Below are 19,021 nucleotides of genomic sequence, written 5' to 3'. Positions count from 1 at the left end.
GCAGGTTTGAGGGGTGACTTGGTCTTTTGGCAGGTTTGAGGGGTGACTTGTTCTTTTGAGGGGTGACTTGGTCTTTTGGCAGGTTTGAGGGGTGACTTGGTCTTTTGGCAGGTTTGAGGGGTGACTTGGTCTTTTGGCAGGTTTGAGGGGTGACTTGGTCTTGGGGCAGGTTTGAGGGGTGACTTGGTCTTTTGGCAGGTTTGAGGGGTGACTTGTTCTTGGGACAGGTTTGAGGGGTGACTTGGTCTTTTGGCAGGTTTGAGGGGTGACTTGGTCTTTTGGCAGGTTTGAGGGGTGACTTGGTCTTGGGGCAGGTTTGAGGGGTGACTTGGTCTTTTGGCAGGTTTGAGGGGTGACTTGGTCTTGGGGCAGGTTTGAGGGGTGACTTGGTCTTTTGGCAGGTTTGAGGGGTGACTTGGTCTTTTGGCAGGTTTGAGGGGTGACTTGGTCTTTGGCAGGTTTGAGGGTGACTTGGTCTTTTTGGTTTGAGGGGTGACTTGGTCTTTGGACAGGTTTGAGGGCACTTTTTGGGGCAGGTTTGAGGGTTGACTTGGTCTTTGGCAGGTTTGAGGGTTGACTTGGTCTTTGGCAGGTTTGAGGGTTGACTTGGTCTGTTGGCAGGTTTGGGTGACTTGGTCTTGGGTTTGAGGGTAGTGACTTGTTCTTAGGAGGTTTGAGGGGTGACTTGGTCTTTAGGACTTTGGGGTGAGGTTTGAGGGGTGACTTGGTGACTTGGTCTTTTGGCAGGTTTGAGGGGTGACTTGGTCTTTTGGCAGGTTCTTTTGAGGTTTGAGGGGTGACTTGGGCAGGTTTGAGGGGGTGACTTGGTCTTTTGGCAGGTTTGAGGGGTGACTTTGTCTTTTGGCAGGTTTGAGGGGTGACTTGGTCTTTGGGGTTTGAGGGTGACAGGTTTTTTGAGGTTTGGGGTGACTTGGTCTTTTGGCAGGTTTGAGGGTGACTTGGTCTTTTAGCAGGTTTGAGGGTGACTTGGTCTTTGGCAGGCACTTGGTCTTGAGGTTTGAGGTGACTTGGTCTTTTGGCAGGTTTGAGGGTGACTTAAAGGTTTGAGGGTGACTTCTTTTACTTTTGGCAGGTTTGAGGGTGACTTGGTCTTTGGCAGGTTTGAGGGGTGACTTGGTCTTTTGGCAGGTTTGAGGGTGACTTGTTCTTTTGGACAGGTTTGAGGGGTGACTTGGTCTTTTAGCAGGTTTGAGGGGTGACTTGGTCTTTTGGCAGGTTTGAGGGGTGACTTGGTCTTTGGCAGGTTTGAGGGGTGACTTGGTCTTTTGACAGGTTTGAGGGGTGACAGGTTTGGGCAGGAGGGTGACTTGGTCTTTTGGCAGGTTTGAGGGGTGACTTGGTCTTTTGGCAGGTTTGAGGGGTGACTTGGTCTTTTGGCAGGTTTGAGGGGTGACTTGGTCTTTTGGCAGGTTTGAGGGGTGACTTGGTCTTTTGGCAGGTTTGAGGGGTGACTTGGTCTTTTGGCTTGGGTTTGAGGGTGACAGGTTTTGAGGGGTTGACTTAGTCTTTTGGCAGGTTTGAGGGTGACTTGGTCTTTTGGCAGGTTTGAGGGGTGACTTGGTCTTGGGGCAGGTTTGAGGGTGACTTGGGGCAGGTTTGAGGGGTGACTTGGTCTTTGGCAGGTTTGAGGGGTGACTTGGTCTTTTGGTTTTGAGGGGTGACTTGGTCTTTGGTTTGAGGGGGACTTGGTCTTTTGGTTTGAGGGGTGACTTGGTCTTTTGGCAGGTTTGAGGGTGACTTGTCTTTGACTTTGAGGGTGACTTGGTCTTTTGGCAGGTTGAGGGTGACTTGGTCTTTTGAGGTCTTGGTGACTTGGTCTTTTGGCAGTTGAGGGGTCTTGGGACAGGTTTGAGGGGTGACTTGGTCTTTGGACAGGTTTGAGGGACTTGTCTTTTGACTTGGTCTTTTGGCAGGTTTGAGGGGTGACTGTCTTTTAGGGTTTGAGGGTGACTTGGTCTTTTCACAGGTTTGAGTGACTTGGTCTTTTGGCAGGTTTGAGGGTGAGGTCTTTGGTAGAAGTCTTGGGGCAGGTTTGAGGGTGACTTGGGTCTTTTGGCAGGTTTGAGGGTGACTTGGTCTTTTGGGCAGGTTTGAGGGTGTGACAGGTTTGAGGGGGTGACTTGTTCTTAGGACAGGTTTGAGGGTGACTTGTTCTTAGGACAGGTTTGAGGGTGACTTGGTCTTTTGGCAGGTTTGAGGGTGACTTGGTCTTTTTGAGGGGTGACTTGGTCTTTTGGCAGGTTTGAGGGTGATTGGTCTTTTGGCAGGTTTGAGGGTGACTTGGTCTTTTGGCAGGTTTGAGGGTGTGACACGTTTGGTCTTGTTCTTGGGACAGGTTTGAGGGGTGAACTTGGTCTTTTGGCAGGTTTGAGGGGGGTGACTTACTTTTGGGCAGGTTTGAGGGGTGACAGTGACTTGTTCTTAGGACAGGTTTGAGGGTGAGGGGTTTGAGGGTGACTTGGTCTTTGGCAGGTTTGAGGGGTGACTTGGTCTTACGAGGGTGACTCTTTTCGCAGTTTGAGGGGTGACCTTTTAAGGGTGACTTGGTCTTTTGGGGTTTGAGGGTGACTTGGTCTTTTTGAGGGTTTTTTAGAGGGGTGACTTGGTCTTGAGGGTGAGGTCTTTTGGCAGGTTTGAGGGTGACTTGGTCTTTTGGCAGTTTGAGACTTGGTTTGAGGTTTGAGGGTGACTTGGTCTTTTAGCTTTGAGGGGTGACTTGGTCTTTTGGAGGTTTGAGGGTGACTTGGTCTTTTGTTGTTGAGGGTGACTTGGTCTTTTAGGTTTGAGGGTGACTTGGTCTTGGGACAGGTTTGAGGGGTGAGTTGTTCTTAGGACAGGTTTGAGGGTGACTTGTCTTTTAGCAGGTTTGAGGGACTTGTTCTTTTGGACAGGTTTGAGGGTGACTTGTCTTGAGGTGACTGTTCTTGGGACAGGTTTGAGGTGACTTGGTCTTTTGGCAGGTTTGAGGTGTTGGTTTGTTGGGAGGAGGGTGACTTGGTCTTTTGGCAGGTTTGAGGGTGCTTTTGGCGGTCTGGGGCAGGTTTGAGGGTGACTTGGTCTTTTAGCGGGTTTGAGGGTGACTTAGTCTTTGGGCAGGTTTGAGGGTGACTTGGTCTTTTAGGTTTGAGGGTGACTTGGTCTTTTGGCAGGTTTGAGGGGTGACTTGGTCTTTTGGCAGGTTTGAGGGTGACTTGGTCTTTTGGCAGGTTTGAGGGTGAAATTGATCGCCTTGTTCTTTTGGTAGGTTTGAGGGGTGACAGTGTTCTTGGGACAGGTTTGAGGTGACTTGGTCTTTTGTTTGAGGGTGGCTTGGTCTTTTGGCAGGTTGAGGGTGACTTTTGGTCTTTCTTTTGGCAGGTTTGAGGGTGACTTGGTCTTTTGGCAGGTTTGAGGGTGACTGTCTTTTGGACAGGTTTGTGACTTGGTTTTTGTTCTTTGAGGACAGGTCTTTTGAGGGGGTGACTTGGTCTTTGGCAGGTCTTGGTCTTTTGGCAGGTTTGAGGGTGACTTGGTCTTTTGCTTAGGACAGTTTGGTCTTTTGGTGAGAAATGGACTTGTTTTTTGAGGGGTGTAAGGTTTGAGGGTCTTTGGGCACGTTTGAGGGGTGACTTGTTCTTTTGGACAGGTTTGAGGTTGTTCTTAGGACAGGTTTGAGTGACTTGTTCTTAGGACAGGTTTGAGGGTGACTTGGTCTTTTGGCAGGTTTCAGGTGTGACTTGGTCTTTTGTTTTGAGGGTGACTTGGTCTTTGGCAGGTTTGAGGGTGACTTGGTCTTAGGGCAGGTTTGAGGGTGACTTGACCTTTTGGTAGGTTTGAGGGTGACTTAGTCTTTTGGCAGGTTTTGAGGGTGACTTGGTCTTTTGGCAGGTTGAGGGTGACTTGGTCTTTTAGCAGGTTGAGGGGTGACTGTCTTGGGACAGGTTGAGCTTGGGACAGGTTTGAGGGGTGACAGGTCTTTTGGTCTTTGGTCTTGGGGTTTGAGGGTGACTTGGTCTTTTTAGCAGGGTTTTGAGGGGTGACTTTTGAGGGTGACTTGGTCTTTTAGGCAGGTTTGAGGGTGACTTGGTCTTTTGGTAGGCTGACTTGGTCTTTTTGTAGGTTTTGAGGGTGACTTGGTCTTTTGGCAGGTTTGAGGTGACTTGGTTTTAGCGGAGTTTGAGGGGGTGACTTGGTCTTTTGGCACGTTGAGGGGTTGACTTTGGTCTTTTGGGACAGGTTTGAGGGTGACCTGGTCTTTTGGCAGGTTTGAGGGTGACTTGGGCTTTTGGCAGGTTTGAGGGTGACTTGTTCTTGGGACTTTCAGGGTGAGTTGTTCTTAGGACAGGTTTGAGCAGGTCTTTTGGGACAGGTTTGAGGGTGACTTGGTCTTTTGGCAGGTTTGAGGGTGACTTGGTCTTAGGGCAGGTTTGAGGGTGACAGTCTTTTGCAGGTTTGAGGGTGACTTGGTCTTTTGGTAGGTTTGAGGGTGACTTGGTCTTTTTGGCAGGTTTGAGGGTGACTTGGTCTTGGGGCTTTGAGGGTGACTTGGTCTTTTGGCAGAGTTTGAGGGTTGACTTGGTCTGTTGGCAGGTTTGAGGGTTGACTTGGTCTGTTGGCAGGTTTGAGGGTTGACTTGGTCTGTTGGCAGGTTTGAGGGTTGACTTGGTCTGTTGGCAGGTTTGAGGGTTGACTTGGTCTGTTGGCAGGTTTGAGGGTTGACTTTGAGGGTGTTTGAGGGTGACTTGTTCTTTTTGAGGGGTGACTTAGGTTTGAGGGGGACTGAGAGGGTGACTTGGTCTTTTGTTTCAGGGTGACTTGTTCTTGGGATGGGACAGGTTTGAGGGTGACTTGTTCTTTGGCAGGTTTGAGGGTGACTTGGTCTTTTGGCAGGTTTGAGGGTGACTTGGTCTTGGTTGAGGGAGTGACTTAGTCTTTTGGACAGGTTTGAGGGTGAGTTGAGGTTTGAGGGGTGACTTGATGACTTGGTCTTTTAGGGGTTTGAGGGTGACAGGTCTTTGGTTTTGAGGGTGACTTGGTCTTTTTAGCAGGTTTGAGGGTGAGGGCTTGGTCTTTTGGCAGGTTTGAGGGTGACTTGGTCTTTTAGCAGGTTTGAGGGGTGACTTGGTCTTTAGCAGGTTTGAGGTTGAGTTGTTCTTGGGACAGGTTTGAGGTGACTTGGTCTTTGGCAGGTTGAGGATGACTTGGTCTTTTGGCAGGTTTGAGGGGGTGGGTCTTTGGCAGGTTTGAGGTGACTTGTTCTTAGGACTGGTTTGAGGTGAAGTTGTTCTTAGGACAGGTTTGAGGGTGACTTGGTCTTTTGGCAGGTTTGAGGGTGACTTGGTCTTTTGGCAGGTTGAGGGTGACTTGGTCTTTTAGCAGGTTTGGGGGTGACTTGGTCTTTTCAGGTTTGAGGTGGTAGGTTTGAGGGTGACTTGGTCTTTTGGCAGGTTTGAGGGTGACTTGGTCTTGGGCAGGTTGGGTGACTTGGTCTTTTAGCAGGAGGGTGACTTGGTCTTTTTAGCAGGTTTGTGACTTGGTCTTTTGGCATGTTTGAGGGGTGACTTGTTCTTAGGACAGGTCTGAGGGGTGGGGACAGGTTTGAGGGTGACTTGGTCTTTTGGCAGGTTTGAGGGTTTCTTTTAGCAGGTTTGAGGGGTGACTGGTCTTTTGGCAGGTTTGAGGGTGACTGGTCTTTTCGGGTTGAGGTTTGAGGGTGACTTGGTCTTTTGGTAGGTTTGAGGGTGACTTGGTCTTTTTGAGGGTGACTTAGGCTCTTTTGGTTTGAGGGGTGACTTGGTCTTTCTTTTGGCAGGTTTGAGGTGACTTAGGTCTTTGGGTGGCAGGTTTGAGGGTGACTTGGTTTGAGGGTGACTTGTTCTTAGGACAGGTTTGAGGGTGACAGTTCTTTGGACCCAGTTTGAGGGTTTGGTCTTTTGGCAGGTTTGAGGGGGACTTGGTCTTTTGTTTTTGAGGTCAGGGGTTTGAGGGGTGACTTGTTATGTAGAGGGTGACTCAGTTTTGGCAGGTTTGAGGGTGGTTTTTTTTAGCAGGTTTGAAGTGAGGTCTTTTGGCAGGTTTGAGGGTGACTTGGTCTTTGGCAGGTTTGAGGGATGACTTGGTCTTTTGGCAGGTTTGAGGGTGTGGTCTTAGAAGACTTTTGGCAGGTTTGAGGGGTGACTTGTTCTTAGGACAGGTTTGAGGGTGAAGGGTGACTTGGTCTTTTGCAGGTTTGAGGGTTTGTTAGGTTTGAGGGTGACTTGGGTCTTTTGGCAGGTTTGAGGGTGACAGGTTTGAGGGTGACTTGGTCTTTAGGCAGGTTTGAGGGTGTCTTGAGAGCTTTGGTGACTTGTTCTTAGGACAGGTTTGAGGGTGAGAGTTGTTCTTAGGACAGGTTTGAGGGTGATCTTTTAGAGTTTGGGGTGACTTGTTCTTAGTCTTTTAGTTTAGTCTTTTGGCAGGTTTGAGGGAGTGACTTGGTCTTTGTGGGTTTGATGGGTGACTTGAGGTTTGAGGGTGACTTGGTCTTTTGGCAGGTTTGAGGGTGACCTGGTCTTTTTTGAGGTTGGTGACAGTCTTTGAGGGTGACTTGGTCTTTTTAGGCAGGTTTGAGGTGACTGTGGTCTTAGGGGCGTTTGAGGGTGACTTGTTCTTTGGGACAGGTTTGAGGGGTGAGTTGTTCTTAGGACAGGTTGAGGGTGACTTGGTCTTAGGGCAGGTTTGAGGGTGACTCTTTTGGTCTTGTTCTTTTAGGACAGGTTGAGGGTGAGGGGACAGGTTTAGGGGTGACTTGGTCTTTTGGTCTTGGTCTTTTGCAGGTTTGAGGGGTGACTTGGTCTTTTGGCAGGTTTGAGGGTGACTTGGTCTTTTTTTTTTTAGGTTTGAGGGTGACTTACTTTTGGCAGGTTTGAGGGTGACTTGGTCTTAGGACTTGGTCTTTTAGCAGGTTGAGGGTGACCTGGTCTTTTGGCAGGTTTGAATGGTCTTTTGGCAGGTTTGAGGGTGACTTGGTCTTGGGACAGGGTCTTTTGACAGGTTTGAGGGTGACTTGTTCTTGGGGACAGGTTTGAGGATGACTTGGTCTTTTGGCAGGGGTGACTTGGTCTTTTGGCAGGTTTGAGAGGTTTGTGTTTTGAGGGTGACTTGGTCTTTTGGACAGGTTTAAGGGGTGACTTGGTCTTTTAGGTTTGAGTTTGAGGTTGAGGTGACTGACTTGGTCTTTGGCAGGGTTTGAGGGTGACTCGGTCTGAGTCTTTTTGGCAGGTTTGAGGGTGACCTGTGGTCTTTGGCAGGTTTGAGGGTGTCTTTTGGCAGAGTTTGAGGGGGTGACTGTTCTTTGGTAGAAGGATTTCTTTTGAGGGTCTTTGACAGGTTTGACTTGAGTCTCTTAGCATGAGGGTGACTTGAGGTCTTTCTTTGGCAGGTTTGAGGGTGACTTGGTCTTTGGCAGGTTTGAGGTGACTTGGTCTTTTTTTAGGTTTGAGGATGACTTGGTCTTTTAGCAGGTTTGAGGGTGACTTGGTCTTAGGCAGGTTTGAGGGTGACTCAGTCTTAGGGCTTGAGGTCTTAGGCAGGTTTGAGGGTGACTTGGTCTTTTGGCAGGTTTGAGGGTGACTGGTCTTACAGGTTTGGTCTTTCTGGCAGGTTTGAGGGGTGACTTCTTTTAGGGGTCTTCTTGGGCAGGTTTGAGGTGACTTTGGGGACTTTTGAGGTGTTGGGTCTTCTTTTGGCAGGTTTGAGGGGTGTGACTTGAGTTTGGTCTTTAGCAGGTTTGAGGTGACTTGTTCTTGGGACAGGTTTGAGGGATGACTTGGTCTTTTTAGGCAAGGTGACTTGGTCTTTTGGCAGGTTTGAGGGGTGACTCGGGGCAGGTTTGAGGGGTGACTTGGTCTTTTGGCAGGTTTGAGGGGTGACTTCATTTGAGGTGGCTTGGTCTTTTAGCCCAGGTTTGGACAGGTTTAGAAAAAACTTCAGTCTTTAATCAGGTTTGAGGGTGACTCAGTCTTTTGGCAGGTTTGAGGTCTTAGGGCAGGTTGAGGGTTTCTTCTTTGAGGGTGACTTGTTCTTGGGACAGGTTTGAGGTGACTCTTTTGGGTTTGAGGGTGACTTGGTCTTTTAGCAGGTTTGAGGTCTTTTGGCAGTCTTAGGTGAGAATTGTTCTTTTTTTTTTTTTTGGTCTTTTGGTGACTTAGTCTTAGGGGTGACTCTTGTCTTTTAGTTGAGGGTGACAAGGTTTCTTCTTGGGACTAGGCTTCAAGGGTGACTTGGTTTTTTTGAGGTGACTGCTTTTAGCGGGATTTGAGGGGTGACTAGGTCATTGCAGATCTTAGATTCTGTTACAGGTTTTGACTTAAAGGTTGAGGTGGCGCGGTCTTTTTAGGGCTTTTAGCAGGTTAATGCTTTCTTTATGGCAGAGTTTGAGGGTATTTGGGCTTCTAACAGGTTTTTTAGAATTAATTTTCTTAAAATTTTTTTGGAAAAGGGGCCACCTTTGAGGGGTGACTTGGTCTAGGTTTGAGGGTGACTCTAAACTTGTCTTTTGGCTATGTCTTTTGTTTCTTTGGCGTTTGAGGGTGAGCGAGGGTGTCTTGGTCTTTTGGTGGGTTTGAGGGTGTCATTTAGCAGGTCTTTTAGCTTTGAGGTGACCTGGTCTTTGAACCTCACAATGACCTTTTATCTTGAGGTTGGTTTGAGGTGACTTGGTCTTTAGGCAGGTTTGAGGGTGACTTTTGGTCTTTTGGGGGCAGGTTTGAGGGTGACTTTTGGTTTTTGGCAGGTTTGAGGTGACTTGGTCTTTTTCAGGTTTGAATTGAGGGGTGACTTGGTCTTTTGGCAGGTTTGAGGGGTGACTTGGTCTTTTGGCAGGTTTTGAGGTTTGAGGGTGACTTGGTCTTTTAGCAGGTTTGAGGGGTGACTTGTTCTTTTGGACAGGTTTGAGGGGTGACTTGGTCTTTTTTTTTGAGGGTGAAACTTGGTCTTTTTGGCAGTCTTTAGCAGGTTGAGGTGGTTGGTCTTTTACTTGCAGGTTTGAGGGGAGTGACTTGGTCTTTTGGCAGGTTTGAGGGTGACTTGGTCTTTTAGCCTTGAGGGTGATTTGAGGGGTGACTTTGTCTTTGGCAGGTTTGAGGGTGTGACTTGGTCTTTTGGTAGGTTTGAGGTGACTTGAGTCTTTTGGACAGGTTTGAGGGGTCTTTTGACTTTCTTTTGGCAGGTTTGCAGGGGGTGACTTGGTCTTTTGAGTTTGCAGGTGACTTGGGTTTGGTGGCTTGGTCTTTGGCAGGTTTGAGTGACTTGGTCTTTTGGTAGGGTTTGAGGATTGACATTAGTCTTTTGGCAGGGTCTTTTGGGGGTGACCAGTCTTTAGTCTTTTGGCAGGTTTGAGGGTGACTTGGTCTTAGGGCAGGTTTGAGGGGTGGCTTGATAAGGTTGGTGACTTGGTCTTCTTGGGAGGGTAGGTTTGAGGTGTTCTTGGAGACAGGTTCATCTTAAAGGTTTGAGGGTGACTTGGTCTTTTTTGTGGCAGATCTTTAAGCATGACTTAGTCTTTTGGCAGGTTTGAGGGGTGAAAGGTTTGAGGGTGACTCTTTTGGACAGGTTTGAGGTGAGTCTTTTGGCATTGTTGGGAGGGACGTCTTTTGGGTTTGACAATTTGAGGGTGACTTGGTCTTTTGGCAGGTTTGAGGGTGACTTGGTCTTTTGGCAGGTTTAGGGGTGACTTCCCAAGGGGTGACTTGGTCTTTTGGGGTTTGAGGGGTGACTTGGTCTTTTGGCAGGTTTGAGGGTTTGAGGGTGACTTGGTCTTTGGCTTTGAGGTGACGTAATGACTTGGTCTTGGGGGACTTCAGGTTTTGAGGTTTGGTGACTTGGTCTTGGGGCAGGTTTGAGGGTGACTTGTTCTTGACTTCTTAGGACAGGTTTGAGGTGACTTGGTCTTTTGGCAGGTTGAGGTGACTTGGTCTTTAGCTTTGACTAGTCTTTGTTTGAGGGTGACTTGGTCTTGGGGAGGGAGTGACAGGTTTGAGGGTGATTGGTCTTTGGCAGGTTTGTCTTAGGGGTGAGTCTCAGGTTTGAGGGTGACTTGGTCTTTTGGCAGGTTTGAGGGGTGACTTGTCTTTGGCAGGTTTGAGGGTGACTGGTCTTTGGACAGGTTTGAGGGGTGACTTGGTCTTTTGGCAGGTTTTGAAAGTGACTTGGTCTTTTGGACAGGTTTGAGGGGTGACTTGGTCTTTTGGCAGGTTTGAGGGGTGACTTGGTCTTTGGCTTTGAGTTTGACCTGGTCTGGCAGGTTTGAGTTGGTCTGGGCAGGTTGAGGGGTGACTTCTTTTGGCAGGTTTGAGGGGTGACTTGGTCTTTGAGGGTGACTTAGTCTTTTGGTAGGTTTGGGGTGACTCTGTCAGGCAGGTTTGAGGGGTGACTTGGTCTTTTGGCAGGTTTGAGGGGTGACTTGGTCTTTTGGCACTTGGTGACAGGTTGGGTGACTTGTTCTTGGCAGGGTTTGAATTTGAGGGTGACTTGGTCTTTAGGTACAGGTTTCAGGGTGACTTGTTCTTTGACCTGACTTGGTCTATATTTTGGGCAGGTTTGAGGGGTTTGTCTTAGGTTTGAGGGTGACTCTTGGGACAGGTTTGAGGGTGACTTTTGGCAGGTTTGAGGGGTGACTTGGTCTTTTGGGGTGACTTGGGTTTGAGGGGTGACTTTCTTTTTGTTCTGGACAGGTTTCAGGGGTTTGGTCAGGCAGGTTTGAGGTGACCTTGGCAGGTTTGAGGGTGACTTGGTCTTTTTAGCAGGTTTGAGGGGTGACTTGGTCTTTTGGCAGGTTTGATTGGTCTTTTGGGAGGTTTGAGGGGTGACCTGTCTTTTGGCAGGTTTGAGGGGTGACTTGGTCTTTTGGCAGGTTTGAGGGGTGACCTATTCTTGGGGCAGGGGGGGGTGACTTGGTCTTGACTTGGTCTTTTGGCAGGTTTGAGGGGGTGACAGGTTTGGCAGGTTTGAGGGTGACTTGGTCTTTGGCAGGTTTGAGGGGTGACTTGGTCTTTTGGCAGGTTTGAGGGTGACTTAGTCTTTTGTTTGAGGGGTGACTTGGTCTTTGTTAGGGAGGGTTTGACTTGGTCTTTTTGAGTCTTTTGGCAGGTTTGAGGGGTGACTTGGTCTTTTGGCAGGTTTGAGGGGTGACTTGGTCTTTTTGGCAGGTTTGAGGGTGACTTGGTCTTTTGGCAGGTTTGAGGGACTTGGTCTTTTGGCAGGTTTGAGGGGTGACTTGGTCTTTTGGCAGGTTTGAGGGTGACTTGGTCTTTTGGCAGGTTTGAGGGTGACTTGGTCTTGGGGCAAGTTTGAGGGGACTTGGTCTTGGGGCACTTTGTGGACAGGTTTGAGGGGTGACTTGGTCTTTTGGACAGGTTTGAGGGGTGACTTGGTCTTTTGGCAGGTTTGAGGGGTGACTTAGGGCAGGTTTGAGGGTAGGTCTTTGGCAGGTTTGGTGACTTGTTCTTGGGACAGGTTTGAGGGTGACTTGTTCTTTGGCAGGTTTGAGGGGTGACTTGGTCTTTTGGCAGGTTTGAGGGTGACTCAGTCTTGGTGATTGGTCTTTTGGCAGGTTTGAGGGGTGACTTGGTCTTTGGGCAGGTTTGAGGGTGACTTGGTCTTTGGCAGGTTTGAAATTGACTCAGTCTTAAGTGACTTTCTTGAGGCAGGTTTGAGGGTGATTTCTTTTGGCAGGTTTGAGGGTGACTTGGTCTTTTGGCAGGTTTGAGGTGACTTGGTCTTTTGGCAGGTTTGAGGGTGACTTGGTCTTTGGCAGGTTTGAGGGTGACTTGGTCTTTTGCAGGTTTGAGGGTGACTTGGTCTTTAGCGGCAGTTTGAGGGGTGACTGTCTTGGGGCAGGTTTGAGGGGAGTTGGTCTTTTGGCAGGTTTGAGGGGTGACTCTTGGGCAGGTTTGAGGGGTGACTTGGTCTTAGGACAGGTTTGAGGGGTGACTTGTTCTTTTGGCAGGTTTGAGGGGTGACAGGTCTTTTGACAGGTTTGAGGGGGTGACTTGGTCTTTTGGCAGGTTTGAGGGTGACTTGGTCTTGAGGTTTGAGGGGTGACTTGGTCTTTTGGCAGGTTTGAGGTGACTTGGTCTTTTTACAGGTTTGAGGGTGACTCAGTCTTAGGGCAGGTCTTTGACTTGGTGGCAGGTTTGAGGGTGACTTGGTCTTTTGGCAGGTTTGAGGGTGACTTGGTCTTTGGGGTGAGGTTTGAGGGGTGACTTGGTCTTTTGCAGAGTTTGAGGGGTGACTTGGTCTTTTGGTTTGAGGGTGACTTGTCTTTTGGACAGGTTTGAGGGGTGACTTGGTCTTTTGGCAGGTTTGAGGGTGACTTGGTCTTTTGGCAGGTTTGAGGGGTGACTTGGTCTTTTGGACAGGTTTGAGGGGTGACTTAGTCTCTTAGCAGGTTTGAGGGTGACTTGGTCTTTTGGCAGGTTTGAGGGTGACTTGGTCTTTTGGCAGGTTTGAGGGGTGACTTGTCTTTTGGGGCAGGTTTGAGGGGGTGACTTGGTCTTTTGGCTTTGAGTCTTTTAGCAGAGTTTGAGGGTGACTTGGTCTTGGCAGGTTTGAGGGTGAGTTAGAGGGGTGACTTGGTCTTTTGGCAGGTTTGAGGTGACTTGTTCTTTTGGCAGGTTTGAGGGGTGAGTTGTGGAGGGTGACTTGCCCTTTTGGCAGGTTTGAGGGTGACTTGGTCTTAGGGACAGGTTTGAGGGGTGACTTGGTTTTTGTTTGAGGGGACTTGGTCTTTGGCTTTGAGGGGGTGACTTGGTCTTTTGGCTTGAGGGGGTGACTGGTTTGAGGGGTGACTTGTCTCTTTGAGGGGTGGACTTTTAGGTTTGAGGGGTGACTTGGTCTTTTGCAGGTTTGAGGGGTGACTTGTTCTTTTGGACAGGTTTGAGGGGTGACTTGTTCTTTTGGCAGGTTTGAGGGGTGACTTGGTCTTGAGGGTTTGGTCTTTTGGCAGGTTTGAGGGGGTGACTTGGTCTTTTGGCAGGTTTGAGTTGACTTGGTCTTTTGGCAGGTTTGAGGGTGACTTGGTCTTTTCTTAGCAGGTTTGAGGGTGTGACTTTGAGGGGTACTCTTTGGGGCAGGTTTGAGGGGTGACTTGGTCTTTTGGTTTGGTTTGAGGGGTGACTTAGTCTTTTAGGCAGGTTTGAGGGTGACTTTTCTTTGGCAGGTTTGAGGGTGACTTGGTCTTTTAGCAGGTTTGAGGGTGACTTGGTCTTTTGGGCAGGTTTGAGGGTGACTTGGTCTTTTGGCAGGTTTGAGGTGACTTGGTCTTTTTGAGGGTGAGGTTTGAGGGGGTGACTTGAATCTTTTGGACAGGTTTGAGGGGTGTTGTTCTTAGGACAGGTTTGAGGGGTGACTTGGTCTTTTGGCAGGTTTGAGGGTGACTTGGTCTTTGGGTTTGAGGGTGACTTGGTCTTTTGGCAGGTTTGAGGGTGACTTGGTCTTTTTGAGGGATGACTTGGTCTTTTCAGGTTTGAGGGGAGACTTGGTCTTTTGGCAGGTTTGAGGGTGACTTGGTCTTTTAGACAGGTTTGAATTGGTCTTTTGGCAGGTTTGAGGTGACTTGGTCTTTGGCAGGTTTGAGGTGACAGGTTTGAGGGTGACTTGTTCTTGGGACAGGTTTGAGGGGTGAGTTGTTCTTGGGACAGGTTTGAGGGGTGACTTGGTCTTTTGGCAGGTTTGAGGGGTGACTTGGTCTTTTGGCAGGTTTGAGGGGTGACTTGGTCTTTTGGCAGGTTTGAGGGGTGACTTGGTCTTTAGTGGTTTGAGGGGAATTTCTTTTGGCAGGTTTGAGGGTGTTTGAGGTTTGAAGGGGTGACTTGGTCTTTTACAGGTTTGAGGGGGTGACTTGGTCTTTTGGCAGGTTTGAGGGTGACTTGGTCTTTGGCAGGTTTGAGGGGTGACTTGGTCTTTTAGGGCAGGTTTGTCTTTTGGGAGGTTTGAGGGTGACTTGGTCTTTTGACAGGTTTGAGGGTGACTCTGGTCTTTGAGGTTTGAGGGGTGACTTGGTCTTTTGGCAGGTTTGAGGGTGACTTGTGACAGGTTTGAGGGGTGACTTTCTTTTTGGCAGGTTTGAGGGGCAGGTGACTTTGGTCTTGGTCTTTGGCAGGTTTGAGGGTGACTTGGTCTTTTCTGGGACAGGTTTGAGGTGACTTGGTCTTGAGACAACTTAGTCTTTTAGCAGGTTGAGGGTGTTCTTTTGGCAGGTTTGAGGGTGACTTGGTCTTTTGGCAGGTTTGAGGGTGACAAAGGGTGACTTGGTCTTTTGGCAGGTTTGAGGGGTGACTTGTCTTTTGGTCACTGAACCTGGCAGGTTTGAGGGTGACTTCTTTGGCAGGTTTGAGGGGTGACTTGGTCTTTTTGGCAGGTTTGAGGGGTGACTTTTTTGGCAGGTTTTTAGAGTTTGAGGTGACTTGGTCTTTTGGCAGGTTTGAGGGTGACAGGTCTTTTGGCAGGTTGAGGGTGACTTGGTCTTTGCAGGTTTGAGGGTGACTTTTGAGTGACTTCTTGGGGTTTGAGTTTGAGGGCAGGTGAGGGTGACTTGGTCTTTGGCAGGTTTGAGGGCTTGGGGCAGGTTTGAGGGGTGACTTGGTCTTTTGGCAGGTTTGAGGGTGACAGGTTTGAGGGGTGACTTGTTCTTTGGCAGGTTTGAGGGGTGACTTGGTGGGTTTGAGGGTGACTTCTTTTGGCAGGTTTGAGGGGTGACTTGGTCTTTTGGCAGGTTTGAGGGTGACTTGGTCTTTTGGCAGGTTTGAGGGGTGACTTGGTCTTTTGACAGGTTTGAGGGTGACTTGGTCTTTGGCAGGTTTGAGGGGTGACTTGGTCTTTTGGCAGGTTTGAGGGGTGACTTGGTCTTTTGGCAGGTTTGAGGGGGGTGACTTGGTCTTTTGGCAGGTTTGGTTTGCAGGTTTGGTGACTTGGTCTTTTGGCAGGTTTGAGGGGTGACTTGGTCTTTTAGGCAGGTTTGAGGGGTTGACTTCTTTGGACAGGTTTGAGGGGTGACTTGGTCTTTTGGCAGGTTTGAGGGGTGACTTGGTCTTTTGGCAGGTTTGTTTGAGGGAGGGGTGACTTGGTCTTTGGCAGGTTTGAGGGTGACTTGTCTTTTGAGGGGTGACTTGGTCTTTTGGCAGGTTTGAGGGGTGACTTGGTCTTTGGGCAGGTTTGAGGGGTGACTTGGTCTTTTGGCAGGTTTGAGGGTGACTTGGTCTTTTGGGCAGGTTTGAGGTTTGAGGGGTGACTTGGTCTTTTGGCAGGTTTGAGGGGGTGACTTGGTCTTTTGGCAGGTTTGAGGGGAGGGGTGACTTGGTCTTTTGGAGGGGTGACTTGGTCTTTTGGCAGGTTTGAGGGGTGACTTGGTCTTTTGGCAGGTTTGAGGGGTGACTTGACTTGGTCTTTTCTTGGCAGGTTTGAGGGGTGACTTGGTCTTTTGGCAGGTTTGAGGGGTGACTTGGTCTTTGGCAGGTTTGAGGGGTGACTTGGGACAGGTTTTGGCAGGTTTGAGGGGTGACTTGGTCTTTTGGCAGGTTTGAGGGGTGACTTGGCAGGTTTGAGGGTGACTTGGTCTTTTGGCAGGTTTGAGGGGTTGACTTGGTCTTTTTTGGGTTTGAGGGGACTTGACTTGGTCTTTTGGCAGGTTTGAGGGGTTGACTTGGTCTTTTGGGACAGGTTTGAGGGGTGACTTGGTCTTTTGGCAGGTTTGAGGGGTGACTTGGTCTTTTGGCAGGTTTGAGGGGTGACTGGTCTTTGGGCAGGTTTGAGGGGTGACTTGGTCTTGGGGCAGGTTTGAGGGGTGACTTGGTCTTGACTTGGTCTTTTGGCAGGTTTGAGGTTTGAGGGGTGACTTGTTGTTTTGGGACAGGTTTGAGGGGTGACTTGGTCTTTTGGCAGGTTTGAGGGTGACTTGGTCTTTTGCAGGTTTGAGGGGTGACTTGTGACTTGAGGGGTGACTTTCTGGCAGGTTTGAGGGTGACTTGGTCTTTGGCAGGTTTGAGGTTGACTTGGTCTTTTTGGCAGGTTTGAGGGGTGAGGGGTGGGTGACTTGGTCTTTGGCAGGTTTGAGGGGTGACTTGGTCTTTTGGCAGGTTTGAGGGGTGACCAGGTTGGCTTTTGGCAGGTGGGGGGTCTTGGTTTTGGCAGGTTTGAGGGGGGTGACTTGGTCTTTTGGCAGGTTTGAGGGTGACTTGGTCTTTTGGCAGGTTTGAGGGTGACTTGGTCAGGTTTGAGGGGTGACTTGTCTTTTGGCAGGTTTGAGGGGGTGACTTGGTCTTGGTCTGAGGGCAGGTTTGAGGGGGGGTGACTTGGTCTTTTGGCAGGTTTGAGGGGTGACTTGGTCTTTTGGCAGGTTTGAGGTGTGACTTGGTCTTGGCAGGTTTGAGGGGTGACTTGGTCTGGGGCAGGTTTGAGGGGTGACTTGGTCTTTTGGCAGGTTTGAGGGGTGACTGACTTGAGGTCTTTTTTGGCAGGTTTGAGGGGTGACTTGGTCTTTTGGCAGGTTTGAGGGGTGACTTGGTCTTTTGGCAGGTTTGAGGGGTGACTTGGTCTTTTGGCAGGTTTGAGGGGTGACTTGTTCTTGGGACAGGTTTGAGGGGTGAGTTGTTCTTGGGACAGGTTTGAGGGGTGACTTGGTCTTTTGGCAGGTTTGAGGGGTGACTTGGTCTTTTGGCAGGTTTGAGGGGTGACTTGGTCTTTGGCAGGTTTGAGGGGTGACTGGGTCTCGTGGCAGGTTTGAGGGGTGACTGGGTCTCGTGGCAGGTTTGAGGGGTGACTGGGTCTCGTGGCAGGTTTGAGGGGTGACTGGGTCTCGTGGCAGGTTTGAGGGTGACTTGACTTTTCTGGCAGGTTTGAGGGTGACTTGTCTTTTGGCAGGTTTGAGGGGACTGACTTTGGCAGGTTTTTAGGTCTTTTGGCAGGTTTGAGGGTGACTTGGTCTTTTGTTTGAGGGGTGACTTGGTCTTTTGGCAGGTTTGAGGGGTGACTTGGTCTTTTGGCAGGTTTGAGGGGTGACTTGGTCTTTTGGTTTGAGGGTGACTTGGTCTTTGGGCAGGTTTTTGAGGGGTGACTTGGTCTTTTGGCAGGTTTGAGGGGTGACTTGGTCTTTTGGCAGGTTTGAGGGGTGACTTGGTCTTTTGGCAGGTTTGAGGGGTGACTTGGTCTTTTGGCAGGTTTGGTTTGGGGGTGACTTGGTCTTTGGCAGGTTTGAGGGGGTGACTTGGTCTTTTGGCAGGTTTGAGGGGTGACTTGGTCTTTTGGCAGGTTTGAGGGTGACTGGTCTTTGGGGGCAGGTTTGAGGGGTGACTTCTTTTAGGTTTTGGCAGGTTTGAGGGGTGACTTGACTCTCTTTGGACTTGGTCTTTGGCAGGTTTGAGGGGTGACTTGGTCTTTGGCAGGTTTGAGGGGTGACTTGGTCTTGGGCAGGTTTGAGGGGTGACTTGTCTTTTGGGACAGGTTTGAGGGGTGACTTGGTCTTCTGGGACAGGTTTGAGGGGTGACTTGGTCTTTGGCAGGTTTGAGGGGTGACTCTTTTGGCAGGTGGTCTTTGGCAGGTTTGAGGGGTGACTTGGTCTTTGGGCAGGTTTGAGGGGTGACTTGGTCTTGGGGCAGGTTTGAGGGGTGACTTGGTCTTTTTAGCAGGTTTGGGGGTGAGGTTTGAGGGGTGACTTGGGTCTTGGGGGTGACAGGTTTGGGTTTGAGGGGTGACTTGGTCTTGGGGCAGGTTTGAGGGGTGACTGGGTCTTGGGGCAGGTTTGAGGGGGTGACTTTGAGGGTGACTTTTTTGGTCTTGAGGGACAGGTTTGAGGGGTGACTTGGTCTTGGTTTGAGGGGTGACTTGCAGGTTTGAGGGGTGACTTGGTCTTTTGGCAGGTTTGAGGGGTGACTTTGAGGGGTGACTTGTTCTTGGGACAGGTTTGTGACTTGTGGGACAGGTTTGAGGTGGGTTTTGGCAGGTTTGGTGACTTGGTCTTTGGCAGGTTTGAGGGGTGACTTTTGAGGGGACTTGGTCTCTTGAGGGGTGACTTGGGGTTTGAGGGGTGACTTGGTCTTTTGGTCTTTCTTGGCAGGTTTGAGGGGTGACTTAGTCTTGGGGCAGGTGACTAAATCTCTTTCAGGTTTGAGGGGTGACTTGGTATATTTTGAGGGGTGACTTGGTCTTGGGGCCATTGGCTTGGCAGGTTTGAGGGGTGATTTTTCTTTTGGCTTTTGATTGAGACTTCCATGTAAAGTTTAAGGGGTGCATGGGGGTGACTTGTAGCAGGTTTGACAAATACTGGGTCTTGTGTTTGAGGGGTGACTTTACATGACTGGCAGGTAAGGGGTGTGGTTTGAAAATGGGTGACGCATTTGAGGGGTGACAGGGCAGGTTTGAAATTTCTTTGGCAGGTTACAAATAGACAAATTAGGTCTTTGGGTGACAATTTAATTTGATTGGTTGACAAATTAGGTCTGGGTAGGGGTGACTTGGTCTTGAGTACGTGGCAGGTTTGAGGGTGAGAACAAAATGGACAGTAACTAGTTGGGTTGAGTAGACAGGTCTTGGTGTTTTGGCAGGTTTGAGCGACAATTTGAGGGGTGACTTGGTCTTTTGGCAGGTCTGACTTGAGGTTTGAGGGTACGGTCTCAGGTTTGAGGGGTGATTATCTTTGGCTCTCTCTTTCTCTTTCTCTTAGGTTTCTCTCTCTCTCTCTCTCTCTCTCTCTCTCTCTCTCTCTCTCTCTCGGGATCAAGGGAACTTTCCTCCTATCAAGGCTTCCATGAAACTGGTTTTATCTGCAGTATTTTCTTTGCAAAGAAATTATATCCTTGGATTACAGGTTTAATGTTAAAAGGATCGTAGGTTAATGTTAAAATTAAGTTTAGTTAATATTGGGCTTCCAATTTTTCTCAGTACTAATTCTAACTTCAGAATTTTTTCGTACCCTATTTGCTGACTTCTAAGCCTTCTACATTGTTTTACTATAGCATGGTTTCTTTGGCGTTACGATAACTATCTGTA

General features: G+C 49.3%; 1 protein-coding gene across 1 annotated transcript; it reads right to left on the bottom strand.

The window, feature by feature from the left end:
* Positions 1-692: 692 nt before the first annotated feature.
* Positions 693-18,189, bottom strand: LOC136841166 (mucin-2-like). Its single transcript, XM_067108207.1, has 17 exons — positions 17,360-18,189; positions 16,475-16,907; positions 15,645-16,301; positions 13,995-14,624; positions 13,101-13,640; positions 12,686-12,834; positions 8,662-9,293; positions 7,622-7,931; positions 7,211-7,331; positions 6,894-7,079; positions 6,474-6,648; positions 6,226-6,351; positions 4,205-4,696; positions 2,897-3,685; positions 1,986-2,670; positions 1,630-1,838; positions 693-1,333 (listed from the first exon to the last, which is right to left on the bottom strand). The coding sequence occupies exons 1-17, from the start codon at positions 18,187-18,189 to the stop codon at positions 693-695; spliced, it is 7,605 nt and encodes a 2,534-aa protein (XP_066964308.1).
* Positions 18,190-19,021: the final 832 nt, after the last annotated feature.

Source organism: Macrobrachium rosenbergii, chromosome 8, assembly GCF_040412425.1.
Source record: "Macrobrachium rosenbergii isolate ZJJX-2024 chromosome 8, ASM4041242v1, whole genome shotgun sequence".
Classification (NCBI taxonomy): Eukaryota; Metazoa; Arthropoda; class Malacostraca; order Decapoda; family Palaemonidae; genus Macrobrachium; species Macrobrachium rosenbergii.
This window is presented reverse-complemented; position numbering and strand designations above follow the sequence as displayed.